Source organism: Thermobia domestica, chromosome 16 (genome assembly GCF_964235325.1).
Source record: "Thermobia domestica chromosome 16, izTheDome1.hap1.1, whole genome shotgun sequence".
Lineage (NCBI taxonomy): Eukaryota > Metazoa > Arthropoda > Insecta > Zygentoma > Lepismatidae > Thermobia > Thermobia domestica.
Window position 1 is genome coordinate 102,306,334 of NC_137469.1, and position 12,175 is coordinate 102,318,508.

Genomic DNA, 12,175 nt, shown 5'->3' on the forward strand with positions numbered 1-12,175 from the left:
TATTTCAGGTTTTAAAACCCAAACAATATTTATTGTAATATACTACAATAATGCATATGTACAAAAACATTGCCTTGCACTCGTATTTTATTTAACCACACTGAGAAAAAGTTTGTAGGTGACGTACTTTAAAAAAATAGGTTACATGAGTAATTCCTGTAGTTTTTGGACTTAACGTACAGCAGACGTATAACTGAAAACGCATGTTTTATAATACTTTTTGTATGTGTTCCATCTGCACGTACTTTCCGTATAAAACAATATAGGCGGTCAGGATCTCACATACAAATGGACGTATATAACATATAGCTGAGGAATGAAACATAAGTATATGCATGTGATGTACGGAAAACTGTTAGATGTCAGACATCCTGCAACGGCATGATGTAACATTCAAGGGCAGTGCCCATGGAGCATACGGATAACGTATGCTCCGTACTGATTTCTGTAGTAAGCAAAAGGATTCCGTACATTTGTACAATATACCGCTGTCCGGAGAAAGGATTTTTCTCAGTGCACGTACACAAAAGATCAGATCGTAACAAAGACAAAGGCCTAATAAATAGCTACGGTACAAAGCTAACATAAGATTGATGGATAATCTTACCTTCCTGAAGTCCCCCTGCACCACCATGGAAGGGGGTTCCTTGGGCCGCACCCCTGACCCCGCCTGTGTCTGGCGGCGTGGACTCGTTGCCATATCCGGCGCCGCTTCCCGACTCTCCTGTGAATGAAAACGGAGAAAAGAAGGGAAAGGTCAGACGTCAATGCTCTCCAACAGATATCATAAATAGCTCTTCCTATTCGTTTATACCCTTCCATTCCACTGAACAAAATCAATACATTTTACCAACCAAGTTTCATTTGTTAACAGTTAAATCGGAATTCTTGTAAAGATGGCTGAGTTTTATTACAAAGAGCTAAGCAATATTTTCGTATTGTTTAGCATTGCCAAGCGATATAATCAAAATAACAACCAGTGTAAACTTCAATGTATAACAGTTATTGTAATTGCGTGTATATATCAAAGCCTGTAAGTCAAACTGTTGCAGAAATATTTCGCATTAAATAAGGAAGTAATACAAAATACATAAATAAAGTATTGTAGAAATTCTCTTGTCTTTCCAAAAGGAATACATGCTACTTCAAAAGCGTGTTGTATTATTTTACCTAATCAGTTATCTCGAACAGTTATTCTGGATAAATGATAAGATTTATGTCCGTCATCTTAGGCGAAATAAATGTACTTGTTTTGTCTAATCCTTGTTACACCTAAAGTAGGAGATTATAAAACATCGTGTAGATAAAACTGAAGAGAAATTCCCTTCTATGTGCAAAATTGGGAAATGGTTATATATGATTAAGCTCCACTATAACTGGTCCCAAGCCCTTGTTGAGAGGGACGGAGACACTCCAATCTCCACTTTGATCCAGAGCTCCCTCGTGGCTAAGCGGTTAGCGTACACGCCTTTGGCGTGTGAGATACGGGTTAGTTTCCTGGTGAGAGCTTATGTGGTTCGGATCTCACGTCAAGATGTAGGTTCAGGTCTCATATAGCCTCGCTGCTGAAAATCAAATCAAATCCACTTTGATTCACTGGCCCTATATGGTCTACTGGTTATTGTTAGTTTGTAAAGTATTAAAATCTTAGTATTCAGAGTCTTCTCATATAGAGATTGATAATGTACCTTCTATGCGAGTTAAAATTCTACCGCGGAGGAGAGGCTTGCCCCGTCTCCCAAACAGTGACTACCACGTGCTATTGTGGCGGAGAATGTACGTGGTACTACAGCAAATAGAATTGAGGTAGGCAGGACTGAGATACCAAGATACTTATGGAATTTCAAGGGGTCCCATAAGGGGGTTGATTTCTGCTTAACTGTGGTCATAGTGCAGGATTCGATTCCCATTTTGTTATTTGGGAGATGTAATCTTGCCTTAACGCTTCAATAAGACACTGGAGACGGCAGTAGTCGTACTCGCTAGGAGAATTCCTTCCACCAGTAGACACAATTGGAAGATAGGTCTTGATCTATCGCGCAGTGAGATTCTACTCTTCTGATCTGGGTATTTGCTATCGCTCTAGAAATGACTGGATATCTGCTGTAAGCTTTAATGGGAGCTCATTGTAGATCGTTCCAAGCAGTGATAGACTGGGAGAAGAATTTTTGGTGCCCTTCACGTATTAGGTGCATTATGATATCCACCTTAACTGACCAGTTCTCAAATTTAAATCATTAAAAAATTCGAAGAAGTACGAGTAACAGCGTTGCGATATTATTGGTGATGGTGGAGTCATAAGCATTCACGTATCCACGGTTTAGACTTGTCGTTAATATAAGGGAGTCTCTAAGTGATTATTTCCTGAAAATATACATACGTATATGTATATACGAGGAGCATCCAAATGTAATGCGAAAGTGACCATAACTTCCTTATTAACTATTCTACACTGAGAAAAAATTGTATGTGGCGTACGTAAAATCGTATGTTACATTTGCAAATCCTGTAGTTTTTGGACTTAATGTACAGCAAACGTAAACTGAAAACGCATGTTTTATAATACTTTCTGTATAAGTATTCCATCTGTACGTACTTTCCATATGAAAGAATACAGGCGGTCAGGATCTCACATACACATGGACGTATATGACATGTAGCTGACGAAGGTAACATACATATATGTATGTAATATAAGGAAGACTGTTAGGTATCAGATATCCTGCATCGGCATGATGTAACGTCCAAGAGCAGTGCCTATGTAGCATACGGATAACGTATGCTCCGTACTGATTTCTGTAGTAAGCAAAAGGATTCCGTATATTTGTACAATATACCACTATCTGGAGAACGAATTTTTCTCTGTGTAGATAGTTCAAAGTGCACATATAGTTTGAGTGAATTCTCCTCTGTAGGGGGATGGAACATATCTTATAGCTGCTTTCGGCTGAATAATGGATACCAAGCAGAAGCAGCGTGCTGTCATTGATTTCTTGATGAGGAAAAGTGTAGACTGTCTGACATAGTGTGTACGGAAATGACACAATTGACAAGGAAAATGTGCAACAAAAGGAAAAACCAGCACTGAAGACATATCGCGCAATGACAGACCATCAACTGCGATGACCGTCATGAATTGTCAGCGAGTGGATGTGTTAATTGTTGTCGATAGACGTGTCACAATCTTGAGTTTACTGCACCACTGACCTGTTGTCACTGACTTGTTTCGAAAGGGATTCGAGGGTTGGATTCAACTACGTTGCAAACACATCGCTTTTAATGGAATCTACTTTGAGTAGAAACTTTGTCTGGAGGGAGAGTCTAGACAAGGAAAAAAATAGTATATACGAATGCCAAAGCATGAAAATTTCAACAACATAGGGACCACTTGGATGCCAAGTGTCTTAATTTCAAAACTGAAATTTTTCAGGGGAGAAATTTGAAATTCAACCCCTCATGAATACTTCATATTTCTGTTATGTTGGCAACTAAAGTCATAAATATGTAACTTTATGGTCTTATAATTTACTGTTTACAAAAAAGTTTGTTAAAAAAAGGTACTTATGTATAGAAGTGAACTAATTCATTAGTACATTTATCCATTTTTGACTTAAAACTTCTTGGCACCTAGACATTTACTGCCTGCAGACCACACAATACAGCATAGAAAGATGTATGCAAGAGATATTGCGCAGAGATAGGGAAATAATTACATTAATCTGAAATACATCATGAGGAGACGGATGTTATAATGAAAAACAAGACATTGAAGTGTTGGAAGACTCTGTATTGTAACAAGAAATTATAATTAAGAGACAAAAGCAATTCCTGACTATATCCCAACAGACAAGAAGCAACTAGGAAATGTCCTTATATAAGAAAGTGTGTCCAATTTAAGTATAGAAACACTGTGAAGTAATGTGTAAGATGAAGTGTTGAAAAGACCATCCAGCAGTGGATTGATAAATAATCTATATTGTTGTTTGCAAAAAGATGGGATTTAAATTAAACGGAGTTTGAATTAAAGAATTCTTTTTACAAATTCACCATACTTGTATCTGTTGGCAATAAACCTCCGACACACACACTGATTCATTCCGATATAAAAGTAATTTTCAGTGACTAACGTGCTCAAACTTTCAAGATTGACTCATAAAGTAATTAAAAGAAATATAACTGCAGTACGTTATATTTAAATACATTTTCTTCATTTGAGTCTTATGTTAATATTTTACAAAGAAGTCAGCAGTTTTCCTTCCTAAAAGAATTACTACACAAGTGTAGAATTTCGGTATTCATATTTCTATAATTGATCTGTACTACGAATAAAATTGTAGTGAATTAAACGGTTTTTGGTTTTTGTTTCTTCAGCCATATTCGGACTTTTTTTTTAATTATTTACAACGCTTGTTAAATAGTATATTTACATATTAAATTGCAGCTATCATCAATAAAAGTACCATCAGTATATAATTTGGAATCCAATCAAATGGTTTGTTTGAATATTAATTACCCTTATGGAGAAGGTAATTAGATCCTATATACAATCATCTCTCTCTCTCTCTCATTTTTTAAAAAAAATCCAGTTACAAAACAAATGAAATATGTATTTATTAAATACCGGTACCATTTTTTATGTTCTTTAACATGGAAATTATTTTTCTTTCCCACTGGAAAGAACTGATGTATGTTTTTTTTTTTTAAATTTCTCTCCAATGTCCCTTATATTGTTACTTAATAGATAATTTTGCGCTATAAAAATGATTATTGGAAATAAATTTAATGCTTATAAATATTAAATATTTTAGATAATTGTAAATATATGTAAAATCCCTTTTACGATGCGTCATCATCATCATAGGTATTCTGCCATTATTGGTAGGTCTCTGCAACTGAGAAGCTTCCATGCTCCATTGTCTTCCGCTAACCTCTTCGTTTTCACGTACTATTTTTCTGTTTTAATATTGTGCATTAATTGCAGTCTCCTTCGCCCCCTCCTTCTCTTTCCTGCTACCATACCCTCTAATATGTCCCTCATGATACTGTTCCTTCTTATCCAATGTTCCAATCAGCTTCTCTTCCTCTTCTTAATAATATCTAACATAGTTCTTTTCTTCCCTGCCATTTCTAACACGATCTCATTTGTTTTATGCTTGACCCAACTAATTCTCTCCATTCTTCTCCACACCCACATTTCGTAAGCTTCCAGTCGTTTTTCATCACTTTTGTGTAATGTCCATATTTCTAACCCATACAGTTTCTACAACACTACTTTCCTATTTTTTTCCCTACAACTGCATTGAAATCCCTCATTACGATTATATAATGCAAAAAGGTATAATTAATAGAACACGAAATCAGAATATTAAAATCTCCATTTGTTCCAGAGGAAATTTCGATCAGAGGCCGTAACCCTCTAAAGGGTGCTAGCCCATGGCTGCTATAAGTATACACCAAACTCATTCGATCGGGATCAAATTTCGCATGGTCGCAGATCTCCAGCTGCTTTATAAGCATGTCAAACATTAGTGCACAGGCTTCTGGTTTCTAAATTATGCACAATCAAATTTCTAAGTTAATTCATTTGGCATAACAAAAACGTAATAAATACTGTATAAATACCAATTAAGAGTCAGTATTGGGCAGAAAGAAATTTAAAAAAACAAATGAAAGATGTCAATGCGTGTGTTCATAATCCTTCATACTATAAATTTAGTACAAGATATATGAATACATACTTCCTTATATATGGCAAGATTAATTTATTTTAAGAAAATTATTTAATAGAATCCCAATAAAGCAGTAAACAATAAAATATCATATATCCCTTGTTTTCTGTTTTCTGTGTGGACTTAATTGCGTGGATAAGGAACAGACTTTTAGAAAGAGACAGAGAAAGAAAATCATGTTGAATTTTAATGAATGCTATTTTTTTCATCTTCCTCCTCTCTTCCAGCCCCATTTATAAAATTCATTTAATTTTGCTTAAATTTGTGGATGGAAGAAGAAGAAGGATATTATAGAAGGTAGAAACGAAAAAAAACTATAAGAAGTCAGAAGAGGAATTAAAAAAATGCTATGAAAAACCAAAAGAAGGAGAAGAAAAAAATCATAGGAAAGGGCAAAGGTAACAATAAGTACAGGAAATATGCAACCGCAGAGAAAAATTGGGAGAGAGAGAAAGAGAGAGAGAGAGAGGAAAGAAGTATGATAGTAGAGACTTAAAATAAAAGCTAAGCAGAAACAATCGTTCCTCTAATGAGCGTAAGAATTTGCATACCCCCCTAATTCAAACAACATGAACCCTTCTCTAAGCTTTACAAGCACAGAGAAAGAATATATATATATATATAAAGTTTAAGTACAATTAGAATACCCTTCAAAATATTAATATTCACTCAACATGTACTTATAGTTTAGTTAAGGACCAAGCTAGAAAGTTCCTAGTTTGTTGTAGGGGAAAGGATTTTCGCTCTTATATACAGCCTTCTTTAACAGATTCAAAATTTTGAATCCTAATTATAGGCGTAGTAAAAGTTTTCTTTCAGAATTTCAATTTCTTCTATTAACTTTCGCTTTTCTCTACTCTCACATACTATTTCACCACACATTTCATTTTTCGTAATTAAATAACATAATTTTAAAAAATAGAAAATTAAGGTGGTTCACTTGTTCTTTTAGAAACAAGCATAACGAGTTTGTTATTTGGATAAATTTTCCTTTATGAAAATTCATTTTTAAAAATTATACCTCTAGATCAGCTGTACTTGCGATAATAGCACTTTTTAATTTAATGAATTACTTCATATCTCATGAAGGTAAACCTCTCTCGTTTTTAAATAGTTTATAATAAGACAGTGGAAAGCAGGCGGTGGTTATGAGAGTACAAAACTCAACATAGAAGATGAACAAGAGAACGACATAAATTATAAACTGTACAAGAAGAGAAACTAGAAGTAAAAAACTGAAGATCAAAATAAAGAGATGTTGGCCGACGTGCAGGAACAGAGTAAAAATAAACAAAATAATAACAGATGTTAACAAGATTTAATATTCAGAATTCCTAAACAAAGGAGGAACTTCAAGAAATATAGACGGTTCAAAAGCTTTGAAATGAAATCTTTAAGATTTAAGTGCCACGATTATGCCGATCAGGCTGAAGGAGACGGTAATGATGAGAAATAAAGGAAATGGTGGAATGAAGAAAGTGGGGGAAACAGGAGAACCCGAGAAAACAAACGTACACGGTATTTGACAACTAGAAAGTTCATTTGACGCATTTTGGGATCAAACTGAGGACCTCATGCACCAGAGGTAAACGCTTCTACCACTGAACCACCACGGCCCACAAAAGGTTCACCAACCCGACCAAAACTCCCATGTTTCATTTTGTTTCCAAAATACGTTAAGTCACAATGTTAGATTAAACATTCTGTGATATTAAAGATTGAGCGTTGATGGCTGGGGGCAACCTGCACCCTCAGAAAATTACTCTTAAACAAGTACATTAAAATTTGAAATCTAGATAATTTTACTTTCCCGCAATCGCAAACAGGAAATCGTTAGGCCTATTCTCGAGATAAAATTTACACCCATTTCAGAGCTTTCGTTTCAAATTGTTTACAGTGACCATCTAATTATATTGTATTCTTACACCAGAAACTAGTACATTAATAAATTCCAATAATCAAAAGAAAATAATAAATCTGCGTCATTTAAAGATTTCTGACGATTTTACGTCTTCTTTTCACAAAAACAATGAATCTTTGACAGCATATTCCATATCGTCAATGTAAACAACTTAGAAATATGTTCGTGCTTTCGAACTTGTCGAATCGTAGGGAGCTTCTTTGAGTGATCTGTCGAAAAATATGTCAGGACTTGTCTAGTGCCAATAATTGTTAATAATACTTCTCTTATCTTGTAGCGATAAAATTGTATACGAGAATTAGGATATTAAATAAGTTTTCTTCCATTATCTTGTAGCGATAAAATTATATACGAGAATTAGGACATTAGGTAAATTTTCTTTCATTATCTTGTAGCGATAAAATTGTTTACGAGAATTAGGACATTAGATAAGTTTTCTTTCCTTATCTTGCAGCGATAAAATTGTTTACGAGAATTAGGATATTAGATAAGTTTTCTTTCGTTATCTTGTAGCAATAAAATTGTATACGAGAATTAGGACATTAGATAAGGTTTCTTTGTTATCTTGTAGCGATAAAATTGTATATGAGAATTAGGACATTAGATAAGGTTTCTTTGTTATCTTGTAGCGGTAAAATTTTATACGAGAATTAGGACATTAGATAAGTTTTCTTTCTTTATATTATAGCGATAAAATTGCTTACGAGGGTAAGAACACAAAACTGTAATTTTTACTGATGTGACAGATTCGCCACAGATTTGGAAGATAATAAAAGACATGATCTTAGTGAAGTGGGTAAAATAAATCCTAAATAAATTATCGCAGTATAGACTCGATTGCTAAGTTTTGTTTCTGTGACCGACCACTGGACTTCTTTTAAAATAGTGCACTTTAAGTTATACAAAAGTGTTTAGACTCCATACTCTTCTGGCACGTATGGTGTTTTAGAGAAACGAATTGAAAGGATGTGAAAGAAATAAGGAAAAAAGGAAGAAAAACGAAGGAAACAGAATGAAGAGAATGTTGTTCACGTGACCACTTCCGCCACTGTAAGAGCCTTCGGGAAAAGCTGTAGGTTGTACTTTGGGAAAGCGTCAGGAAGCAGTAATCCTTCCTTTCTCGCGCACACAGAATTACGAGAATAAAAGAAGAACCACGTTTGTTAGAGATACAGCGAGACGAGCAGTGCGGCCAACCTTAGAGTCATGACACTAAACGTTGAGCGTCTTAACAAAGGCAAAATTATTGCAGAAAACATCATAATGTTAATTTCACCTCAACAATTTATACTATTAATCGAGCCATAACATGGAGGATAAGATTGCTTACGAAACAGAAGTTGAGGTTGTATCATCTGAAAATGTGCTGTATAGTGAGCAATCCTAATGAAGAAACAAATATGCAGGCAGAAGTTCTTGCAACTGCATTCTATTAGTAAGGTTTTAGGCACAAAACATTTATCATTCAAAATGTTTATCTAATAAACGTATATGAACATGTAATTTTATTATTATTATTATTATTATTATTATTATTATTATTATTATTATTATTATTATTATTATTATTATTATTATTATTATTATTATTATTATTTGCTTTGTAATGATGAGATCTCTGGTTCGAGTTCCTCAAATGGACACAATGACAAAGGTTTTCCCTAGCGAATGGTGGTGTATTTAACATAACACAATTACTGATTCTCTTCCTTCTAATATACCTTTGACATGTCTTATTGTACCTAGTGCAAAAATGGCTAATAAATTATAGAATATTGTATATTATTTAAAAGCGAATGTGAGTTTGTATCTGATCGCATCATGCAATAACTACTGAACCAATTAAAATGATACTTGGCACCATTATCAACCTTAGGTCTCTCAATGACCATATGCTATTAAATTGATTAAAATGCATATCCTAAGGGGAAAGCGGGGTTCAAAATTGTTTAGAAAAATTTAGTTGACACGTAAAATATGCGAAAATGACCAATATTGGTATCAAATCTATAGCTTTCAGAGTCGCCGCAATGAATAGTGATGCTCTCATTGCCGTTTGAATCCAAATTCGTCTCCCACCTAGCTATAGAAAGTGAGGATTCCAGAGGTAAGGCGCGATGTTACAGATTTTTTTTTTATCATTACATTTCCATTGTAAAGTGTATTGGAAAGGAAGAAGAGGTTCAAGAGAGTGAGGAGTAGAGATAGGAAAGGGATTCAAAGGGTTCAAGGGAGTGAGTGTTGGGTAGAAAGGGATGTCATTACGAATTTTTTGTCATTACACTTTCATTGTTATCCATATCCTAAGGGGAGAAGGGGTTGAAGTGGTTTTCATAAACCTATCCTTCCTGTTCAAAGGAAGCATATTTCAGTTAGTTAGAGCATAATATGGGAAATATGTGTAACGATGACACATATACCAGCCGATAAGTCTCATCATATATAGGGAGTGTAAATCCTTATGCATAGTTTGAGGTAGTCGAGACAGAAGAATTGTTTCTCAAATTTAAAAAAATTACAAAATTTGTAATGAAATAAATTCTCATCATTCTTTTCATATGATACTAGCAACATGACAGTGTAGAGTATGATTAAATCTTTAGTTTTTATTATACTGCAATATTGTATAATGATAATACCTAGATCACATGAGGGGGAATTCTGGTGCCTAGTTTTTAAGAGAATAGAGGAAAACAAATTTTATGGCGTTTAAAAATATACAGTTCGTAATCAATCTGAGGCAGTTGCTAATGTTTATTTTGCGACGATAGATTATTAATATATTTATTGTATTTATGTGCTGTATCTCAAAACTATAAAGTGTTAAGAAGCAGATGGTGTCTATTTGTTGATTGATTCCCCTAACAGTGACACATACTCGTAACAGTGATACACGTACTTTTAACAGTGACACGTATACTCCTAACAATACCATACACATACTCCTAACCGTGGCAAATATACTCCTAACAGTGACAATCATACTTATAACAGTGACACATATACTCCTAACAATTATACACACTCCTAATAATGATACATAAATACTGTAACAGTGACACGTATACTCCTAACAATGACACACTTACTCCTAACAGTGGCAAATGTACTTCTAGCAGTGACAACTATACTCGTAACAGTGACACAGCAGTGACCATCATGCTCGTAACAGTGAAACATATACTCCTAACAGTGACGCAATACTCTAATATCGTGAGATTCGAATTTCACTTTAAACTGTAGGTGCACGTCTCATATAGGCTCACTGCTAAAAGGGACGCTAAACTGAAAATTAAATTAAATAGTCTTAACAGTGATAGTTTGCTCACGGAACACATGTTGGGATTGATAAGTCCTAGTTAAGAAGCCTCTAGAAAAGAAATTTTTGGGAAGACAATAAGAGTTTGAATAGAATAATATAAAGCAACATTTTAAGGAGTGGGCCTGATACAGGATATGATTTAAAATGGAAAATTTCTATTTCTACAGCATTGGAACAGCAGATATTTATTATTATTGTAAATACCAGATTGGAAAGCTATGGTATATGTATAAGTACTGGTAGTGTTATAGAACAACTTGTCTAGAACAACTTGTCCGTCTGTCGAAGATATAGGAGCAAAGACGGTACGAGATTGCGAGATTCTTTTAATATGGATTGAGCGTCCAAAGAATAGATTACATCCTCGTCATTATATCTCTCTAAAACTATGGAAATGAGTTTACAATATTGGGTCACCATAGAACAAACTTGGTAAAAGATGAGAATTTTTTGATACGGATTCAGCATCTCAAGAATAGGTTTAATCTTCATTTCTATTGGTCTATTCAAACCGGAAGAGGCAGCTCTGACACTTCCAATATCGGATCTCTAAATTTGAAAGTCAGCCGTAATTCACAAAGTAAAATGACGTTCATTAACGTTGACTTCATAATTTGGTAACTTGTAGCATAGTTATTGCGTTACATTCTATTCCTGTTATTAGTTGAGTTGAGTTGATTTTGAGTTTAACGTCCCTTTCAGCAGCGAGGCAATTTGAGACGGGACGTACTGATTAACACTGAATCCGAATCACATGAGCTCCCGCCGGGAATCGAAGCCGGGTCTCCCACTCCAAACGCTAACCGCTTAGCCACGTAGGAGCTCCCCTGTTATTAGTGTTCACTAGTTTTGGTGTATATGACAAGGTTCGATTTCCGGTGTAAGCATACATTTTCAATACAATCGTGAGGAAATTGGGGAGCTACTAGGATTAACAGGTTTAAAAATCTTGGAATAACTACAATCGCATCTGATATGCCGGCCATATATCACTCAATTGTAGATTGGCACGGTGGCCCAGTGGTAGAGCGCTTACCTCTGGTGCGTGGGGTCCCTGGTTCCATTCCCGGCTACTAAACTTGTGGTGGACAACGTCCTGCTCGTGGACTTTCTCAGCTACTCCCACTTTATCATTTCATCGATTCTTTCATAATCATCCACTGTCTAGTCAATAATAGACCAAGACACGGATGGACTGATCCG

At 34.9% G+C, this 12,175-nt stretch overlaps 1 protein-coding gene across 5 annotated transcripts in view; it reads right to left on the minus strand.

Moving 5' to 3' along the window:
• RhoGAP100F (Rho GTPase activating protein at 100F) overlaps positions 1 to 12,175 on the minus strand; it is a 1,104,624-nt gene that overhangs the window by 309,612 nt on the left and 782,837 nt on the right. For all 5 annotated transcript variants that reach the window (XM_081742854.1, XM_081742858.1, XM_081742855.1 and 2 more), the window contains one exon: positions 608 to 724. In XM_081742854.1, the coding sequence (XP_081598980.1) occupies positions 608 to 724 (117 nt within the window). The remainder of the gene's footprint in view (positions 1 to 607; positions 725 to 12,175) is intronic.